Source organism: Zalophus californianus, chromosome 9 (genome assembly GCF_009762305.2).
Source record: "Zalophus californianus isolate mZalCal1 chromosome 9, mZalCal1.pri.v2, whole genome shotgun sequence".
Lineage (NCBI taxonomy): Eukaryota > Metazoa > Chordata > Mammalia > Carnivora > Otariidae > Zalophus > Zalophus californianus.
Window position 1 is genome coordinate 73,828,304 of NC_045603.1, and position 23,024 is coordinate 73,851,327.

The following is a 23,024-nucleotide window of genomic DNA, read 5'->3' on the forward strand; positions in this document are numbered from 1 at the left end:
TAGAAAAACACTGCTGCTCTTTTCCTACAAACACAGGTTTAAGCAGTAGGAATGTTTGCAACCTATGACTTGAATTAGGGTCACCATAACTGCACTTCAGTTAAAAGTGTCTCTCATTTTTGTGACTGCTGAATCTCTAGCTATTTTAAAAAACATTGCTATGCTTGCCAGGACTGGCCCAGATTAGACAAGATAGAGGAATATGGGTAATCAGTATGTTGCTTACAAATGGAGGAGACAGTGATATCCGGGGCTGTTGTTTCCATGGGAAAGATCATGCCAACTTTTGAGCCAAGGTATTTTCAACATCCTAGGGAAATTGTCTTTAATATACAATCTGTTTACAAATCCTTGGTTCAGAGATCCTTCAGCACACACCTGAAACATGGCACACTGGTGTACTCCAAAGGAGAGGAATTACACTAGAGCAGGACAAGCCATGGGTGTGTATGTTAACTCCAAAGTACACAACACAACGTATATCCATTCATAAGCCTATTACATCCTCATAAGTAATTTTGATTAAAGCTTTCTTAAAATTACATATATCTAGAATCCTATTCTTAATAATTGGAAAAATGTAGTTTGTGTCTTTTTCAGGCAGTTAAACACTTTTCACAGAAAGAATCAAATGAATTCTCTGAGTTTATTTTCTAAACAGTAAGTACAGTAAATAGGCATTGCCTCCAATTTTTAAGTGAAGACATTAGGACCCCGAAGTTGGCTGACTTACTCCAGATCACTCAGTGATGGAGAAAGGGATGAGACGAGAGTTCAGTATATGCATGTCATTTGTATACGTTATGTGCAAAACTAGTTTAATGACAGCCAAGAAAGTAAGAATCATCCATTATCCCCAAGGCAGGGTGGCCTTCAGGAAGATCATCAGAAATTCCAGCAAAAGGCAATATTGCCTGCCTCTTTTTTCTATGCATTTGGTGTGATTGTGTGGTTGCACTTCCATGGAAAAAGAACAGTTGTTTGCATTACTCTCAGAGTTGTTTTAAGGAGGTGGAGAGGGTAACAGTGGTTAATGTGAATGGCACTCGTGCCATTCTTTACACTGAATATAATCTGAGACAAATTTGTTAATATTACTGGCAAGATAAGGTCACAGAATGACTGTGATATTAACTTGAATCTATTTCAAACTTTCAACAGTGCCCATTGTGTACCAGGCAATGAGGTAGATGCCGAAAACATGGAGATGAGTTTATCACCTTTCTTACCTTCAAGTATGCTGAAGGCTGGGAGGGGAACTAAGTAAACAACAGGTATAATACAATACAGGATTTGTGATGGTAGAGAGATACAGGCTTCTTTAAGAGCAAAGAGGGAGTGGCATGAATCAGGAAAGGCTTCTTGGAGGACATAATAGTTAGATTATAAGAGTTGGTGATGCTGAGAAAGAAGGGGCCAAAAACGGAAGGGGGGTAGACACATTTGTTAAGTAAGGACCATCCTAGAGGTTTCAAATATCAGTGTGAATATACATCATATCCATTTTTTCACTATTAATAGAGCAAATGATCGTAATATACAGATTTTATTTAACAGTTTGATCACTTTCCGCAAACAAGGTTTTTAGAGCCAGACTACTAGCTATATAGTAGTAATCAATTTGCTTTAAATATCTCTTTAATTTTTTTCCTCAGTAGCATATATCCATTATAAAAAGTATGGAGAATAAATTAGAGATATAAACAGACACAAATCAGATCAACAGCCCTGGAGTAGACTTTATTTTATAAATGCAGTCAGAGAGACATAACAGAGTAATTATTTTAGTTGCAATTAAATTAACAGGAAATAGCAAAGCAGTATTATTGAATCACAAGGAAATTGTTGGTTGTGATTTATTATGAAAGTCTTTCCATCATATCTCTCTGTATAGTGAAAATTGTTTCAATATTATAGTACTGAAAATCAGGAACAAATAAAAATACTAGGGCAAATTAAATTTTCCTTCTTTTAATCTCAGTAAAATCTAGGAGTAGTTGATGATGGGGGAAAAAGATAACTATAAACCTGTGAAAATTACATTTAATACTTTAAAGTATTTATCTGTGGTTTAGTAAACAGTTTTTGAAGTTGGACAGGTTACAAAGGAAACTATAAAAATGTCCATGTATTCCAAGAGATCTATGACAAAATTGACCTGGGAGTCAATCCACTTATCCACCCAAATTCTTCAGGTTTATTCTGGAGACAAACGCCTTGCATCTAGGGTTGACAATTTTACGACTACCTCTTCTTAACTGCCTTATTCTGATGAACTTTTGACAGATCCTCACTTCGTGATCATACATTTCTCTGGCTCTGAATAGATACAAAGATGTGTTTTCTTTATCTCACAGAAATGTTGTCTTGGAGGCTGTAATGGAATTTGTGACTCAATACATTTTCTCCTTTACAACGCAGGATAGCATTACATTTATATGACATGCAAATTCAGTGTTTTATTTAAAATAATAATCTTAGACAAGATTCAGAAGGGGAGGAGCAAGTATTCTATTCACTCTTTATTTATATCTTGTTTCATTCTGGAAAGGATCCAAGATAATTTATAGAAACACATGTAATAAGACACGGTGAGCTATAAACTGGATCAGAAATTGAAGGAAAGGGGAAATGAGGGTAAGAAATCTGAAAAGTCTGCAGAGGACAGCGTGTCATGAAGACATATCCTGCAAGAAATAGGCCATAGATTTGGCCATCAGCCCTCTCTAACAACTAGCTCAGAGGGGGAAAAAAAAAATCTCCATTTCATGATAAACAGGGTCCTTTCAGAATAGGAAAAACCAGTGGGAACCACAGAAGCTCAGACCCACAACACAGACCAGAGAGAATTGTACCTCATTGTTCATCACTCAATTCTGTAGAGAGTAACAAATTTACTGAAGCAAAACAGAACCAAATATCAGAGAATTGCTTCTTAAGAGAGTTCCATAATGACTTCAACAGGGGCGCATCAGTGTGCCGTATGATAAACCTGACCATTGCCAGTGGGTCCAGATTTGCCACTCTGCTGGACTTATGTTATCCGGATGGTTATTACATGTTCTTGCAACTTGACTGAGTAATTATATTTACTTGAGACCAGTAATATTGCTTTTCTCTACCAAGTATTTGCTTAGTGTTGAGTGGTGGGAATTTAATGTTCGTAGTAATAGCTGAACATTGAATTGAAACAATTAACCAGATGAGGATTAGCATAGTCAGAAAACTACCATAAGGGCTTAAGTGATCCAAGGTTTTGTTTAAGCCTTCTATATTAAGTTCCCACCACTAGTGTGGTGAGCTCTGTTACATAAGGCTTGCCCACACTACCATTACCAAAGCATTGTGCCTGAAGTGCTCTAATAGAACATTTTATTTCCATGACTGTTACTTAAGATATTTGAAACACACACAGCAATGGAAGTGAATAGATTTTAAACATAATCTCCAAAACTCAAGTTTTTAAGATCACAGTGAAAGATACCATGATTATGAGCTTGGGCTTCTGAAGGTCAAAGAAAATTATTTCACTTACTGGAAATGTGTAGTGCTAAAGTACTATTTTATAATTTTCCCCATGTAACTTCAATGAATGAGTCCTAGGGGATTGGGTTCATAAATACAAATATATTTTCCACTATTTTCAGTCCCCTTTCCTTTCACATTTTCATATGTGTATATCTGCTTCCGGGAGTTAAATCTGGAAGAGGTCAAGGTGATACTGGTGTAAAGAGGCACTTAGAATATTATGATGTATGTACAAGATCTTTGAGATAATGGAGAACTGGGAGCCTGGAAATCTAAGTGAACTGAATTTTAAATAATGTTATTAAAAACATTTCTTATTGCAAAATCTCTACTGATATTAATGGCAGCTCAGTTTTTCTTCTAAATTCCATCTTTAGAAATCAGTATTTTGGATGGCTCGATAGCAACTTGTTTGTTGCTTGTCTCCGGTCATCAGATCTTCACAACTAAGCATTAAACCTACCTGGGGGTTGGGGAAATAATGTATATTTAATGGTAATGAGCACCTTGCATTTGCAAAGTGAATGGGCCAAGTTTAAATTCTATGATATAAATAGCAGTGACATCCCTTATGGTGTGTTTACCACTTGAGTTCCTACAATCTTTATCTTCTTTATCTTCTTCCTCTGTAAGCTTCCTTAGGTAAGCTTCAGTAATCACATTGACAAGCATTTTATAGTGAGGACTAATGCATGCTTACTCAGTCCTTATCCCTTCCCATCTAAACTGAGAAGGCACCTGTAGAAGGTCTTCTTCCTGAGAAGGCAATGACAATTACTTTAAGGTGAAGAAACTCTGAATAACCATGTTGATATTAACAATGTACTTTGAAGCTATTCTTATTAAAAATAAAGCTTGGTGACTATTATACATGTTAACATGGGATACTCTTAAAAAATAATGTCCTATTACCTCTTGGTCATAAGAAAGTTTAAAGAATTTTATATATTTGTAATTATTGATATAAATAATAAGTTTTTGAGTGTCTTAAACTTTCATCCTAATAAATCATTTTGGTAGCATAGATGATGAAATGTTTTTGAGATGTGAGTTATTAGAACTAAAATACCTGTTTGAAATATTAATATTGGTGGGATAAATGAAATATTTGAATACTAATAAAATGTATTTTGAGTGTACATAATTTGGGATTAAAGAATAATGAAGTTATGTATGGTCTCTTAAAATATAAGTTATTAAGTTATGCTCATAGTAATATTAACTATTTTTTCATGATTAAACTATATATTTGCAGAAAACTTTGAAGTATAATTGACAAATGTATGAAAGTTAATACTATATTTTTCTTCTCTTAAATGTAGTCATGATTTCATTGGAGAATTTACCACAAGCTATAGGGAACTTTCTAGAGGACAATCGCAATTCAATGTCTATGAGGTGAGAGGAATTTTATTTTATTATTGTTTTTCTCTGGAAGAAGTAAATTTATGCTTTAAAAGTGTAGATTTTGCAAGGGGTAATTGGCAAAGGTTAACCAACTACCAATATATGTAAGAATCTTCAAGTTTATTGAACAGACTTGTTTCTGAGACTGAATGATATATTTCTCTTCAAGTCCCATGGTCTTTTAACTCTATTTTGAGAAATTAAAAAATTCTTGCCTATTTAAAAAATTTTTTTCCGTAAACCTCACCCTTTATGTTTTGCCTTCCTACCAACCTCCTCCCCAACACTTTTTAATAAAAAGAGAAAAATATGCATTTTCATTATGTCAACTTGGTGTTATAAAATGAACTGTGGTCTGCTTAGTATGTTTGAGCATCTTCACTGTTGTTTAGTTGAAGATCGAAGGGGATGACAAAGTATAATTCAGTCATTAAAGAAATCCAGGTTATTAAAGCAAGTGCAGTAGCTCTTTCTGCCTTAAACCTACCTTGCCAGTTAACTACCAGATATGTATTGAGTACATGGTATGTCTGGCACTGTTGATACTTGAGCTATGTTACCTGTACATTCTCTTTAATTTTTTTATTTAACAAACATCAGTAGCAATGGAGAATATCTCAGTATCAGTCAATAATGGTAACTCTTTCCCTGCCAGGTTGACACTAACATTGACCTCTTTTAAGTTATTAGTGGAACACTTTCCTTCTTCTAGCATCTTCTTACTAAGCTAAAGCAGTAGCATTCCATTCATTCATTCATTCATTCATTCATTCACCTAGAAATAAAATATTTATTACATGGCTTTTACATTCCACATTCTCTGTTAAGGCCCTGGGGATACAGAGGTGATTAAAAATTTCAGTGTCTAGGGGCACCTGGGTGGTTCAGTTGGTTAAGCATCCGACTCTTGATTTCAGCTCAGGTCACGATCTCAGGGTTGTGGGATTGAGCCCCATATCGGGCTCTGCACTAGGCTGGAGCCTGCTTAAGATTCTCTCTCTCTCTCAAAAAAAAAATTCCATGTCTAATGGGAAATAAACACATGAAATATGTTTAGTTTGTCTTGATAACAGCTACATATAGTATTTTGCTTAGTAGAGTATGAGATATTACAGATCAAACTTCCCAAGCAATGACAAAAATGGAGTAATGGATCAATTTTTCTGTCTGGGTCTTCCAAGGAAGCAATGTTAAGGCTCTAAACAGGCAATGAAAGTAATATAAGACAGGTGGTACTTGTGTAGGTGCCTTCCCTCGGGCTTCTAGATCTCCAGCACTAGAACTGAGCTTTTAAAAACCACAGGGCTTTATAGACTGGTTTTGGCAGATAAAGACCTTCTCCTGTCAGTTCCTGAGCTGATGGGATTACCTCCAGAACTGCAGTCATGCTGGATCAGAGCTGCTTCTGAGGTTATTAGGTCTGTAGTAGCATCCGTGGTTGGGGGTGCTTGTTACCAGCAGCTGGAGTGGGCATGGGTTCTGTCTGGCCCCTGGGTGGATGAGACTGGCTCCAAGACTTTATTCAGGAGGTTGGCCCTGAACCAGGGTTCCTTTTCAGAATGAACAGTTGGGTCCTCAGTCAGATGGCCTCTTACTAAATGTGAAGGTGTATGTGCCTCCTGCCAGGTCTCTTGGAGGACTGCCTTCTGATCACTGGTTGGGTCCCTAAGTAGGCAGGACTGTCTCTGGACCATACCTAAGAGGGTCAGCCACTGAGTCCCATGGCTGTTTCAGGTGCCATAGATAAAACTTTGGTCTGTACTTATTCTGGAGGTGCAGATGGGTGTGTCCCCCACTAGGTCCCTGGGTGGGCTAGATTGCTTCCTGACCATGGTCGGAGGGGCTGGGACCAAATAAATAAAAGGATATTTCATGATCTCCTGAGGTACAGAATGAGTAACTCTTGGTGGGTCCTTAATGCCAGCAGGATTGCTCACAAACTGGCAAGAAGGAGCTGGAACTAAGTATCGGGCCGTCTTAGGATCTAGATGATTGCCCACAGGACTGTTTCCTCCTGGGACCGTGGACCCATAGGACTGTTGATGGGCTGGAGCTGAGTATAGGGCCCTTGTGGGATCTCTAAGCTTGCAAACAGCTTTCAGGATCCCCAGGTATGCAGACAGGAGTGTCTCCTGCTGGCTCCATGTATCTGCGGTCCTTCGGGTTCATTGAAACAGTATGTATTTGCTCTCTGCTCCAGCCACCTTGGGCCAGTTACTTTTTCCTCTTTCTAGACTGTTATGCCCATCCCTTTTTATTGTAGCCTTAGTTTAAATTAATAAAGTTTAGTTCAAATAATACTTAATCATAAATTCTTTTAACTTTCTTTGCCTGTCTAAATGCTTCCATGTGTGTTTTGGGTTGGAATGTGCTGAAGGATTTTCTGTTAAAGCACTTACGTGTTTTATTTATCCTATTAAATTGACAGATCTTACTCATTTTTACATTCCCTGTATTCTTCAGTGTGTTGTACAATATAGGAGTGCAATAATATTTCCTCATGGAATAAATGGTCAAAAATTAAATATTCGGTACAGAAGCCAGACCCTTACTAATTAGTACATAGCCTCAGGATCTGGTGGAAATTACTACCCCTAACAGCAGTAGAGTAACAGAGTATGCACATATTTGGGTGATTTGCTGTTAGTGTTTTTAACCTAATAACAAAAAAGTTGTGTATCTTGCCTGTTCTTTTCTTTAGCTATTTATAGTTCACTACAAAGCAATCATTATCATTTAGGACCTAGGATGTTAAAGTCTCTCTCACACCAAGAAGATACAGATGGATGAGGGTAATCAGTGCATGAAGTGATTGAGAAGAATATTATTGAAAAAATATATTTTTAAAAAAGATGGTCACACACACACACAAAGAAGATGGCCACCAGTAAATTTTGTAGAGAAGTTTTGACTGAAGGACTGTCCGGGAGTCATACCAAAGGCATTTGTAAATGAATAAAGGCATCAGGGGTGAAGGCAGCCGTTTGAACTGCACATTTCGTAAAAATTTCCATATAAAACCTAACACAGTGTAATTGTTTTATCTGCTTTTCAAGGTGGTGAATCCCAAAAAGAAAGGAAAAAAGAAAAAATATACTAATTCGGGAACAGTAAGTCAAATGTTATGTTATTCAGTAAGGAGTCAAATAAACAAATAAAAAATGTGTAACATTTACACAGACTAGAACTAAAGACGAGGCTCTTTCACTTAGGATTTTAGTATGAAGGTGTATACTAGAAAACTGAACTTTGCTGTGGGGATGGTTGTAATGGAGAATACCTTATGAAAAGTAGTCACCCAGGTTCCTGCAGGTTGTCCTCGGGATTGTATGGCCTCTGAGGGAAGCTGAAGTTTTCTTAAGAAATCCTCCTTCAGTGGAATCAAACTAGAGAGACTCAAGTAGGTATGAAAAGTTTAAGTTAGTAAGAAATACTGTACTCTTTACAGGCCACGCTTAACTATTAAAACTGATGGCATGCGAAAGTACTGTTCATAGTGCGTTAAAATTTACAACCTTGTAGGATGCTGGGCAAAATCAGTACACGAAGGTACAAAGATGAAAGTATCTTGAAATTAAAATCCTATTCCTTTTTTTTTTCTTTTTTGGAGAATTCAGGTGTAGCTTTTTTTTTATTGGAATGTAACTAACACACAATGTTACAGTTTCAGGTGTACAACATATTGATTTAATAGTTCTGTACATTACTCCGCCTTCACCACGATAAGTGCAGTCACCAGATGTCACCACACAATGTTATGACGATATTGTTGGCTGTATTTCCTCTGCTGTACTTTCTACCTCCGTGACATTCCTTCTATATTATACTGAAGATTTTATTGTAAGATTACATTCTCTTAGGATAAGCACAATCTAAGTTCTCTCCAAGTTTCCTTTTAAAGATTTCTATACTGCAAGACACTTAAAATATTAGATAACCTCATTACAGGACTGTGAGAAAAACACACATTTCCTCTTATAAGGCTTAACTCACTGATTCTGATTTTTTAGTTTTAACCATTTTTCAGCTCCTTTCATCTTTCCTTTTATCTAAAGTGGGAAGTAACACAGTGTCCTTGTGGACAATTTTCATGATATTCTTCAAAGGAAGTACACTGGTCATAGAAAGGAGTTAATTTTGTTGGCCCCTTTCATTCTGATCATTTTAAATGTAAGAACAATCAGTCCTGGCAGATTTTAATAAAGAATAATGTTATTGATTTTTAAAATGTGATGTTCCTCTCTGATATGAAATATGAGTTCCTCTCTAATACTTAGGATAAAGTCCACTTGGGGTTGCAATTAGTACTAGTAGGTAATTCTACCTTGTTTTTCTTTTCTTTTTCAGGTAACCTTACTCTCTTTTTTAGTAGAAACAGAAGTTTCATTCCTTGATTATATTAAAGGAGGGTAAGTCATTCTCAAACGGTTCCTTGCTTAAACATTTCTTTCAGTGTGTCTGGCAAGTGCTACCACTAGGTAATAGGCAGCTGAAGTGATCATCTTTATTATAATTTGATGGCAGACCTTTTGCATTTTTGTTACAGACTTAAGGAGATAAATACAAAGAGCTATTACTTTTGGGGAAAATTGCAACTTTTCTTTTTACCAAGAGAAAAGATTTTATTGTGTCAACAGTAGTTGCAGATAAAGCTATTCTATGTCGTTTCAGAGAATATTTTCAGTTGCCTAACATATGGGACTTCTTATATGCACTTTTCATTATTTTTGAAATAGAAGAAAAGCTTGAGGGCTTGTTGTAAATGTATATTTGAGCTCCAGAATTAAAGAATGTATCTTGTCATAAAATCATCATGCAGAAATGGATGGTGAATAGTCATTTTCTTGCTCCCTATGCTTCTAGGCAGGAATATATTTCAGGAAAAAATTGGTTGTTGTAACCATTCTTGAAATTTTTCAGAGTCCAGACACAGCCTGTCTTGGTAATATATTATGGATTCTTATACCCGAGTAAATAGGGAGGTTTTTTTTTTTTTCTTCAGTTTTGTTTCTATTTTTAACCTAGTTGTGCCTATTTTTTCATAACCGAGCATCCCCGGATATCGAAAACAGTCGTTCATTACTATACCATCTAAAATGTCCACAGATTCTAATTTATGTGCTATTACCTGTATTTACAATATACAAAAATGGTGAGAGGTAAATTTGAATGTGGTTAGTAACTTCATGACAAATAATAGCGGCCAGAGACAGCACTCAGGTAAACCTCTTCCTAATTACGATTTGGCAATTTTTTTTCTAGTATCAGGTCACTGGTAGAATGTCATGAGGCAGAAGAAAGGGATGAAAGAATGAGAAGGCTAAAGGAACAAAGATAGTTTACCAAAAAAACAGAGAGCTTGACCTCTTTGCTCTTAGTTAAGGAAACAAAAACAAACCCCAAAACGTTACTTGCTTAAACGGAGAATCAATGCTACATATGGACATCTTGCACCCCACCACCTGCGACACAGACACAGAAGCTACGGTGGTTGTTTCAATAAAGTTAAAGGAAAATGTACTAAAGGAGAAAAAATGTTAGCTGTTCAAGAAAAACTTCATAAGTGAGCCTTTGTGTGAAGAAAAAGGAGACATATCTTTATTTAGGGTTACAAACCGAGAAAGACAACCCAACTCAGTCAATGTGCTTGTCCAGAAATGGTGAGAGGAGGTGGTGTTATTGAAACTTAAAACCACAGCGAGGGAGAAATTTCAGTTGGTATCATTTGCTCAGTGATTAGTTGATGACTTTTGCTCAGTACTGTGGGTCAGGGGGAAATTTTCCAGGTGTCTACACCTCAAGATAATGATCTCGATTCCAGGAAATGGCTGTGCTTTTCTGAACTCCACAAAACCATGGCAGTTGCAAGGTGGAGTCAGAATTGTCAACTGTTCCTTCGCCCCTTTTCCCCTTCATTTCCTCTTTTTTGATCATTGGTGTATGAAACATTGCTATGATCAGTTGTGGTGGGCAAACTCATTATGGTAGAGTACCTTGTTGCCCAAGTGCTTGCCTGCTGCTTGGGGTCCATCCCATCTTTCCATAGGGGGCAGAAGGGCATAGGGTTAGAGCAGTAGACACAGAAGCTTCAGTCATAATTAACTTGGGAGCGGAGGAGGAGGAAGAGAGGTGCTTCTGGAAACAAGCAAAAAGTATTTTGTATAGCAACCAGATGCTTAATCCCAAAATTAATACAGTATTGTATTCCCGATTGAAGGATGTTTCCTATTTTGTCAGGCAACCAACTAAAGAGATTGGATGATGGTAGATAACTTTTAATATGATTCCAAATTTCACTGAAGATGGGATTGTTGATACCGTGAAACCAAGAGGACTGTATGAAATTTTTTTTTAAATTTCTAATTCTACTTTGGAGGAAGTATTTATCCAGGTGCAACAAGAGGTATTCGCCAGAGCACAGACACGCCCTTGTTCTACCAGCCCGTAGTTGAGTGCAATTTGATTGTCTAGGACTACTGAAGCAAGGGAGTCCAACGATAATTGTAAGCTTTGTAGGGCTGAAGCAGTATTGTGGGATAATTCCTCTAGAACGTTTGTTCGATTACACAGGGTGGCTTTATGATAAGCAAATCTTCCCCAAGGGGCCAACATGCCTATGGCCAGACCAATTCTAATAATTACTATACCTTAAGCCCTTTGGGTTCTATGAGAGGCAGTGGAGTTTATGGGTAGGATAGACAGATTGGGTTATATGAATCCTAGGGTACATTGTCCAGTGACCCAGGCATTGTTAACACGTTTGAAGGCTAAGGTTTGGTTAGTTATTCTCCCATAAGGGTTGCCCATATGGGAAAGATAATTAAGAGGGCTGCTACTGATAAGTATATACCCTTCAGAAGCTCACCAGGATTCAGTTGCTCTTGTTTTATCATTCACAGTGGTGCTATTGATGATGGGAAAGGAAGAGTTGGTATGGAGGGAAGATAGGGGTCCTGTACCGTAAGGTTTATTGAGATCACAGTAAGGATGGAATTTGGGGGGCACCTGGGTGGCTCAGTTGCTTAAGCGTCTGACTCTTATTTTCGGCTCTGGTCATGATCTCAGAGTCCTGATATAGAGCCCCGAATTAGGCTCTGTGCTGGGCATGGAGCCTGCTTAGGATTCTCTTTTTCCCTCTCCCTCTGTCCCTCCCCCCTCCCACTCTCACTCTCTCTCTCTCTCTCAAATAAATATGTCTTAAAAAAAAAAAAAAGGATAGAATTTGGGTTTAGTTTGATCATGGCAAAACCACTTACAAACACTCCTTTGATGGGACTTTCTATGTATCATTCCCCAGGAACTCATTGGACCTAAATATTGATAGTAAGTTTCATCATTTGTCTTCTGTTCTTGATGACCTGGCAGAGGGCAGTAGCATTAGGGTATGTGAATGAAATGGAATTGCGACTTGATAGATTATAGTGATAAGCTAATGCAAAAGTGAGATTTAACATCTGTAGAAACCAGACTAGGTCCCAGGTGGACATATGTAATGCAAGAAGAGAAATTGTGGACAGGAGTAACTTCAAAACAAGGAATGGAGGTTAAAGCAAATTGGGTTAGGGCATCTTTGAGGGAGTGGGGAGGAGCAATTATATTTGACCAGAGGCATTGTGCATGATCTTAATGATCTTAATCTGTGGGGGCAATCTTACTGAACTGAGGGGAGTTAAGAGGGAGTATTTTGTATTTGCTTGGAATGTATGTGGGTTATGACATACCCAGCAATTTTTTAGGGGGATCCCCTGGACTATGGTTTGGGACAGCTTAACAGTAGAGTTAGTATTCCAATCAGAGAAGGTTCCGTCTTTGATAGAATGTAGTAATAAGGGTATTATTAACTGGTTTTTCATCTTGAATTTGCATAGGAGTTGGGACTATAGAGTATCAAGTCTTATGAAAGCCTAAGGGTCATTAAGGAATTCTCCATTTAAGAACTCAAACCAAGGAGGCAGCCAGAGGTCATAAATGACTTCAAGCCAGTCTTGGGTGGGGGAAATAGAATGGTGGTGAAAATGGGACAAAAGGGAAAAAATAAGAATTACAGTAAAAGTAGTGTTCTGGCTTGGGCCTGGATTTTGAGTATCAGCTACTTCATTGGATATTGTCTGCTTCAGTTCTCTAAAATGGGGGTGGCTCTCCAGCCATTTTTAGGATCCAAAATCCTTTTTATTTATTTATTTTTTCATTCATTTATTTATTTATATTTATTTTTATTAACATATAATGTATTATTTGTTTCAGGGGTACGGGTTTGTGATTCATCAGTCTTACACAATTCACAGCGCTCACCATGGCACATACCCTCCCCAGTGTCTATCACCCAGCCACCCCCTCCCTCCCACCCCCCACCACTCCAGCAACTCTCAGTTTGTTTCCTGAGATTAAGAGTCTCTTATGGTTTGCCACCCTCTCTGGTTTCATCTTGTTTCATTTTTCCCTCCCTTCTGCTATGATCCTCTGTCTTGTTTCTCAAATTCCTCATATCAGTGAGATCACATGATAATTGTCTTTCTCTGATTGACTTATTTCGCTTAAAATAATACCTTCTAGTTCCATCCACATCGTTGGAGATGGCAAGATTTCGTGGGGTCTTTTTGATGGGTGCATAACATTCCATTGTGTATATATGTGCACCACATCTTCTTTATCCATTCATCTGTTGGTGGACCTCTAGGCTCTTTCCATAGTTTGGCTATTGTGGACATTGCTGCTATGGGTGCACATGCCCCTTCAGATCACTATATTTGTATCTTTGGGGTAAATACCCAGTAGTGCAATTGCTGGGTCATAGGGTAGTTCTGTTTTCAACTTCCTGAGGGACCTCTAAAGCCCTTTTTAAATGAGAAATGTGAATCTATGAGTCAGCCCCTTGTAGCTTTGCTGCGCATGAGTTGGTTGGCAATACCTGATAAGGTCCTTTCTATTTTGGCTGTAAAGAATCTTAAAGTTGATGTCTCTTCAAGTATACTAGATCTCCAGGCTTAAGGTCATGAGTATTTTCTTTGTCTCCTGGGAGCACTCTGTAAAGTTAATCTTTAACAAATTTGGCCTTTTCATATATATTCTGCACAAGTCCCTTATAGTACTGGAGAATTCTCCTTATAACAAAGTGGGGGGCAAGTGACCCTCAGTTAGTTTCATAGGATGCCCAGTGATGATTTTGAATGGAGACAATTGAGCCTTGCCAGTGTGGGTAGATTTTAGATTTAAAAAGACAATGAGGCAAGGCTTTGGGCCAGCGTAGACCAAAGACAGTGGTTAGTTAGTCCAATTGAGTTTGGATTATGCCATTAGTGTGTTGTGTTCAACTAATCTTGAGGATTAAGGATGATAGGTGCAATGAAAACATTAAAAGATGGGTTAGATTTTGCAGATCTTTTGGACAATTTGACCAGTAAAATGGGTTCCTTGATTACTGTGTAGCTGTTGAGGAATACTCCAATTGGAAGTGATTTTTTTTCTAATAGGTTTTTCACCACTGCTTTAGCTGTGGCTTGCCTGCAAAGGAAATGTCTTGATCCAGTGAGAAAACATACAGATCATTACCAGTACATATTTACATGTGGTAAATGGGGGAAGCTGGATGAAATTAATTTGCCAGATGTCAGAAGGTCTGTTGGGAAGAGGAAATTGACCTAAGGCGGTGTGATATGGTTTTGCAGGATCGTGCAAGGGACAAGTAGTACATTTTTTTGAAATATTTGTTGGGCAACAGTTGGGGATGGCTTCTAATAGTACTGTTGCACCCATTCGACCATTTTATGTGTGCTCCAGTGTGTCATGTCATGGATAAATTTAAAAAGAGCTCTTGGAGCTCTGTTTGGTAGTACAGATTTATTTGGTCCCACCCAAAGGTTGTCTGGAGAAGTCCTTCTAGGAGCCTCTTTCATCCGTTTCTCCCTTACATCTTCAGTCCTATTATGTTGAGTTTGTTTTATGTAATTTAGGGTTAAGGGATGAAAGTCATACAGATGGACGTTTGTGAATCAGAGGTATGAAGTGCCACATTTTTGGTGGCCTGGTCAGCATGATTGCCCTTGGCTTCAGGGATATCAAATTTGGAATGAGCTTGAATTTTTATAAATCTAAGCTGAAGGGAAAGGGAATGGTGTCAAGCAGTTTTAATATTTAAGTTTTATTTTTATGGATTGTCCAGAGGATGTTGGAAACCCTCTGTTTCCAGAGCATACCAAAATCATGGACAACCCCAAAAGCATATATGCTGCATATAGACGGTGAGAGCTTTATTTATTGCCAGTTGCCATACACTTGTTAGACATGTAATTCAGCTTATTGGGTGTAACGAGCCAAGGGCAAAGAGCCTGCTTTGAAAATTTTTTCAGTGGATACTAACTACAGAGTATCCTGCACTGTATTTTCCTTGATCATTTTTAATGTAACATCCATCAATAAACCCAGTAAAGTGTGCATTTGGGAGGGGAGATTTATGAAGGTCTAATTGAGGGGTAAATAATGAGTTATAAGGATGCACTTGTGTTCAGTTGAATCTTTGAGGGGTAAGGGAAGTAAGGTAGCAGATTGAGAGGTGGACAACAAGAGAATGAAATGTCTAGCAAGGATATGACTGGCAAATAGATGTTCTGTGTGGTGGGAATCTAAGAGAGTTTTAACTGCATGTGGGACTAATACCTATGGGGAGAGTTTAGTAGTATTTTTTTGGTGGCAGTAAGGAGTATAACGGCAGCTGCTGGGGGATGGAGGCAGAGAGGACAACCTTTGGCCACAGGGTCTAATTGAAGACTATAATATCGTGTGGGACATTGGTGGCCTCCATGCCTTTGGGTCAGGATTCCCAAGGTGTTACTGGAAAGTTCATGGACAAAGAGCAGAAGGGCAGTTGGCAATTAGGGTGTCCTAGATTGGGGAAGAGATAAGCTGGTTTTTTAAGGGTATGAAGGCTTCTTGGGTCTCTTGAAGCCATGGGATAGGGTCTGTAATCTTTGTAGTTAGGGGGACATTTAAGGTTTGAGCTTTGAGGGAATAATTGGGAATCCAAAGGCGACGGAATCCAGTAAGGCTCAGGAAACTCATTATTGTCTTTTAGTCTAGGCTTGAGGGAACTGGGTGATGATAGTAGTTCTGTCTGGTTCTATTTTTAGCCCATCTGGTGTTAAAAGATGGCCTAAGAATTTGATAGAGGCAGAACAGAATCGTAATTTATCTTTAGATATTTTGTATCCTTTGTTGGCTAATTGTTGGAGAAAAGGGTCAATGTGAGAGGCCTTTAGGGTAGGGAAATATAGGGGAATATAAAAATTGTTTATATATTGTAATAATATAGATTTCCCAGGGAAATTGAAATCTTTAACGTCAGCATGGAGGGTTTGAGAGAAATAGGGCTTTTGATATATCTCGGAGGTAGGGCTGTCCAAGTGTATTGTTGATTGTTCCTTGTAAAAGCAAAAAGAATTGACTTTGGGTGTCAAAGGGGATGCTGCATAAGGCACTGTATAGGTCCCTGACAGAAAAAGTAGTTGAAGGATGTGGGGTCAGGATGTAGGGTGATGGGGTATGAATATAGTGTTAATTGCCCTAAGGTCTCGAACGAAATGCCATCCTCTATTACGGGCTTTTTAATTGGCAAAATGGGGGTATTGCGAGGTTTTGTAATGGGGATGATCAATCCTTAGTTGAGAAAATCTTGAATAAGAGGAGTTATTCCTTTAATGGCCATAGGGCTTGAAGGATACTGCTTAATAAATATTGAATAAGGGCTTTGGTGGAGCAATTTGAACAGTTATTGGGGAAGTTGAGAATATGTGTCCTCTCTTGGTAGAGGAAGTTACCCATAATGGATCAGGGAGCACATTTAGGAATGGGAGGGCAGTGGACTGATTGGAATTTGGGCAGATAGGTAGAATGAGGAATTCTGAAGATTGAGAAGGCAGATCTGATAGCATTGCTTTTTCTTTCTCTTTCTCTTTTTCTTTTTCTTTTTCTTTTTCTTTCTCGTGGCTGATTTAGTAACCCTGATTTCTATTCCAAGGCAGGAGATTAAAAAACAGAAAGGGGCGGAGGACTGAATAAGTTGTTGCAGTGTCTATAAGAATGAAACGGTCCTCATTTTTGAATTGTTACAGGAATTTCTCTTGCGGTGTTTGCTCGGAGAAAGGGAAAATCTCCTTTTTGTCCTCAGAGCATCCCTAATCTGATAAGGGAATTGTGTTTGAGATTTGTGGATGATTTGGGAGCCACCTTTCATATTTCAGGCAGTCCTGTTTGAAATGTCTAGGTTTTTTGCAAAAGAAACAGGTTTTATCAAGTTGAGCTGGATGTTTTAACTTGTGACATGGATTTGGGGTTTGCTTTTTGTAAAGCCATGAACTTAGTCATTTGTTTTTGACAGCTCAAAAATCTATCTGGTCTTCTTTCAGTTCTTCTTCAACAGATTTTGCCAATCTTTAGCCATGGTGTCAAGAGCATAAGGCCCTTTTGGTCTGTCAGTTGGGGTCATGTTGTTTGACCAGAGTTGAGATTGAATCAAGGAGGCCCTCTAGAAATACTGAAGTACACAATTTGGCTGTTCTTTCATCCAATCTAGAGATTCCAGAATTTTGGACAAAGAATTTTTGGAATTTATCAAAAAGCTCTAAAACAGGTTCTTCCTTTTTTTTTTTTTTTTTTTGAGTACTCTTTTGTATTGCCTTCCAATTTATTTGAAGTGGCCATGTATGGGGAATCACTTTGATTAAATTTGCAGATATTTTAGAAGTTTTTTCTAGGGCCCCATTATAAGGAAGTTTAAAATCCCATAGGGAATCTTCCCATCCAGCTTTATTCATCCATTCTTGGGCCTGTATAGGTCCAACAAGCATGCACACAGTTGGTAAAGGTCAGAAGGGCCTGGATTATAGGCAGTGAGAGTCAGTGTTAGTTGTCAGGTAAACTCTTCTGAATTTTAGAGGGGGTTAGGAAAGTCTCTTGAAAGATTTAGAAGTTCTCTTTTGGACCAGGGGGTGAAAGAAAGATCTGATTATCGGGATTAGGGCCAGTAATTTCAACTTTGAAAGGTACTATGATGTTGGTTTGGGGAGGGTTGATGGTGGAGGGTGGGGAGAAGTGGGGACGTTTCAGAGGAGCAAAAAGGAAGTTTGGAAAGATCTGGATACAATGGAGGGGGCGGAAGCCGTGTGGTAGGGGACAGGGAATTGGAAATGGAAGATAGGGACAGAGTAATTTTTGATTTGGTGTTAGATTGTTCTGTTTCAATCTTTCTTCAATTTTTCATTTTTTTTTCTTTTAAGGAGGTTATGATTAAGGCATTGGTTCTCTTAGAGGCTTCTAAGTACCAATTAAAATAAGCTTTCTATTGATTTTGTGAAGTAGGATAGCTTTGCCTCTACAATTCTGCTCTTAAATACAACAATTTAGGGGTATCAAAGGTGCCCAGTGGGGCAAGTAAAGTTTTAAATCTTCGTTAGTAATTTGAACCCAGGTTGAGAAAAACATACAGCTCCCTGGGCCATGGATTTTATACATAAAACCAGCTGGGGTGCTAGATGACTGTGGATCAGCAAAAGCTCTTTCTGAGAGATTGGTACGCATTCTGTATTGGAAGAATCCCGCCCTGAATTGCTACCAGTTCTGAAGTGAGGAAATCTCCTCCTGAAAGAAAAGTCTCCTGACCTCTTCCAAGGGGGAGGTTGGAGATGTGAGAGGACTACACTTTAGTCACTTCCTGGGATTATAGAAGCCACAGGACGAGCGGCAACAAGGGGCTTTGGTGCATGCTTTGGCAGGTCCAGAGGTTCACAGGGGGTACCTAGAAGGTCCACATCCCATTCTCATTGACAATTGTTAAAGAAGAACTTCAGAAGTGAGACTATGAGCAAGGAAAAGGGAGACAGATCTTTATTTATGTTTGCAAATTGGGAAGGACAGCCCAACTCATTGTTCCTGTCTGAAAAAGACAAGGCAAGGTGGTGTTTTTAGAACTTAAAACTGCAGTGATGGAGAAATTTCAGTTAATATTGATTGCTCGGTGATTAGCTGACCTCTTTTGCTTAATATTGTAGGACAGGGAATGTAACTTCCCAGGTATCTAAACCTCAAGACATTTATCATGAGTCCAGGAAGTAGCTGCTCTTCCAGGAACTCCACAAAATGGTGGCAGTTGCAAGATGGAGTCAGAGTTGTAAACCCCTCCCTGACCCCTTTTTTTTCCTCATTGCCAATGTCTGTGCATATTTTTATCTTTAGAAGATGGGAAAATAGAAAGTTGAGTTTGTCATAAAAAATAGATTCTTATATAAGTGAACACCTTAAGAGATGTAGATAATAGTTGATAAAGAAAGATGGTAAAACAATGGACATTCCTTAACATTCTCTTTATAAGATTAAAAAAAGGGTTTGAGGGTGCCCGGGTGGCTCATTCGTTAAGCATCTGCCTTTGGCTCAGGAGTCCCACATCGGGCTCCCTGCTGGGCGGGAAGCCTGCTTCTCCCTCTCCCACTCCCCCTGCTTGTGTTCCTGCTCTCACTATCTCTGTCTCTGTCAAATAAATAAATGAAATCTTAAAGGGAAAAATGAAGGGGGGGGGGGATCCGGAGGGGGAGATGAACCATGAGAAACTGTAGACTCTGAGAAACAAACTGAGGGTTTTAGAGGGGCGGGGGTGGGGGGATGGGTTAGCCCGGTGATGGGTATTAAGGAGGGCACGTACTGCATGGAGACTGGCTGTTATACGAAAACAGTGAATCATGGAACACTACCTCAAAAAGTAATGATATAATGTATGGTGACTAACATAACACAATAAAATAAAATAAAATTTTAAAAAAATCTTTAAAAAAAGGGCTTGATACATCTTGCTATAATTTGTATTGAAATAATTATTTGAAGTTTTCCCATCCAAGTACCAACCAGACCTGACCCTGCTTAGCTTCCGAGATCAGACGAGATTGGACGCATTCAGGGTGGTATGGCCGTAGACCAATTATTTGAAGTTTTAAAATGCTAAAGTTTCCTTTTGGTTTTTGTTTGTTTTTTGTTTTACTTCATGAGCATATGAAACGTGTGTGTATGAAAGAAGTACCCTGTATGTTTTGTTAACAGTGCAAATCTAGTAATTTTCTTTTTCAGAGAAAGACAGGGGAGAGGCCAAGGGAGAGAGAGAATCCTAAGCAGGCTCCATGCCCAGTGCAGAGCCTGAAGGGGGCCTTGATCTCACAACCCAGAGATCATGACCTGAGCCAAAATCAAGAGTTGGACACTTAACAGGTGCCCCGCAAATCTAGTAATATTTTGATTTGAGTTTATTAGTAAAGGACATTTTCAGAATCTGTTACCAATAAATCAGTTTTGTTGGTTGTACACATTCTCCTTTTAAGGATTCTTGGGCTAATTAGACCAAATGGGTTTTCTACAATATCTAGAGTAAAGATGGTCTTGACTGTATCATACTTCCATATTTTTCTGCTGCTTACAACCTCCCAAGATTTTTTTTTTTTTATCTTACACACTTCCTACTTACAGTACTCCCTATGCTGGAAGAAATACTAGTGACATTTTTCTGTCAGAAGTCTGTATATAAATGGAGCCCCAAGCTATGCGGTATACTTTGTCTAATCCTGTCTTCCTGAGACTTTAATAAGAACCCATTTTTTATTTTACTACATACTTAATCTAACTGGACTTAATATTAATTTCTATATGAACATATTATCTGAACAGAACATAAAAGTATCATTTACCTATAATACATTATCTTTATATGAAGGTGTTTATAATAAATGTATCATCTTTTAAATATAAAGCAATTACACATTTACCTATTATTTGTACTTTGTATAATACAGAGTTATTAATATACTGTTTCTTTTGATAATGACATGCAGATTGACAGACAAAATAATTATTCTATTCTGTATGTGTATTTATGTGTCTTTGCTCTTAAAGATTTGTTAAGCAATTGAGCAAAGAATTTCAATTCTGATTTTTATTAATGATATTGTGAGGTGGCTTTATCATGACACTCCTCATGCTGTATAATGGCAGGCAAATAAGTTGATATATCTAAATTTCAGTTTCCTGTAGTTCACATGAGTCTCTAGTTCTACAGTGTACCTGAAAAATTATGTCATTCAACTAGATTTTCCAACTCTTTCATGGCCTTAATGATACTTATTTTTCAGCATTCTGAAGTTATTGTTTGTATTCTTACAAAAGGCTTACTCTAACCTATCAATTTACTATACAGTGTAATTTGCACATAATTGTAGTTAACATCTTCTGACCACTTATGTGTCAGGCCCTGAGCTAAATGCCTCATGGGAATTAACTTTACCCATCTCTCCATTGGCCTCTTTCCCTTTATGCTCACCCACTTTCTCCTCCTTCTTTCTATCATGAGTAATATTTTCATTGACAATTTTCTCTTTTCCCAAAAATAATTAAAAAGAAGCTCATTTAATTAACTTCTAGTCTTTATATATCTAATATTTACCATCTAATTGCTGCCAGTCAAAAATACAGTTTAAAAAAAATACAGTAATTTACATAGCCTAACGGAAAGTGATGCCTTGGCATGCAGAGTATCTAAGAATTTTATTATTAGATATTTATGAAGATTTAAACTTTAATTAACTGTGAGTTACAGAGATTGATCAGAATATTTACTTCATAGGATACTTGGGTTCTGATTAAAGAAATGAAGAGTAGATTTTTATGTTCTATCTTTCTTAAAAATCTCTGTTGGTATAAAAATAACGTTATAGCAATTTGAAAGGAGAACATCAATATGAAAACCAAGGTGGAAGCGTAGCTACAAACATCTAATCCAGATATTTCAGTATATTATTTTTATTTTTCTTGATAGATTTTCTATCAGTTTTTTTTTTTTTTCATCTGTTTAGACATTGTAACATTTTGGGCTTTCTGCCCTTGCTATTAAAAAATCTCAACCTCCAAGTAGATAAAGGCACTGTAGTGATGGAAAATCATATAAAAAGCAGACACATAATTATACAAAATTTCTGAATAATAGCAAAATAGAATATAATGAGCTGCACTCATTTCAGATTAGAATTAATTGTAATAATTGGCAATTCATTATGTACAGTTTCAATAAATGGCTACTGACTCTTGTGAATTCCTGGCCTCTTACAATTTAAAAAATTCTGAAAACTGTTAAACACCTTGGTTATATTTCATATTCTTCATTTTTTTTCAAAAATAATAAAATACTTTTCTTTTATCTTATTTTATTAGTGTTTTATATTCACATTTGGGAGAAAGAAGTGTTAGGTCTCCCACATTTTAAACATAAAAATCTTTATTTGTGTTTCACATTATAAACATAAAATGTGAAATGGTAAAAAGAAGAGTTAGGCAAAGTGAACATAATTTATGAAGCTACGACCTTTGTAATCACACCTCCTAGAGATAATCATAGTTACATGTTTGTTTGTTCTGAAACACACAATTTTTTTTGTAACATTGGGATCACACTGCATAATGTTGTATAACGTATATTTTGCTCATTAAATATATTGTGTATATATATTTCTGTATCATTACTTATGTGTCTACTTTATTTTAACAGTTTTCCATTGTTTGGATGTACATAATTTAGTTAAAAATTTTCTGTGAGATATACTTTAGTTGCATCCATTTTATATTCCTATTATAAACAAGGCTGCAATGGTAAAACCCTGGTGCATACTTTCTCAGCATGTCATTAAGCATGTCTACAGGGTCATTTCCTAGAAATAATGTTGGATGAAATGGTATGTGTATTTTATAATTTGTTAGATATCTCTAAGTTGTGTTGCTGAGAGGGTAGTAATAATAATAATTTACACTCCTCTAACACTTTCATTTGTATATCAAAGTTTACTATATCCTTACCTTGTTAAACAGTGCCACTCCTTTTATACTTTTGCTAATTTAATAAATGGTATAAGTCACTGTCAGTTTTTATCTGTGAAACCTGTTTATTAGCTATTGTGATCTTTGGTAAAAGCTCATATCTTTGGAAACCTAGGTTTCAGAAACTTTTTTTTTTTTTTTGCTTTTCTTCTGCTCCTTCTTCCCCTAGTTCCACCTAAAAGAATTGAGTATTTTTA

At 37.3% G+C, this 23,024-nt stretch overlaps 1 protein-coding gene across 5 annotated transcripts in view; it reads left to right on the forward strand.

Moving 5' to 3' along the window:
* Window positions 1–23,024, forward strand: part of CPNE8 (copine 8) — a 227,566-nt gene that overhangs the window by 151,654 nt on the left and 52,888 nt on the right. For all 5 annotated transcript variants that reach the window (XM_027594830.2, XM_027594832.2, XM_027594833.2 and 2 more), the window contains 3 exons: window positions 4,851–4,926; window positions 7,992–8,045; window positions 9,283–9,344. In XM_027594830.2, coding sequence (XP_027450631.1) covers window positions 4,851–4,926; window positions 7,992–8,045; window positions 9,283–9,344 — 192 coding nt within the window. The remainder of the gene's footprint in view (window positions 1–4,850; window positions 4,927–7,991; window positions 8,046–9,282; window positions 9,345–23,024) is intronic.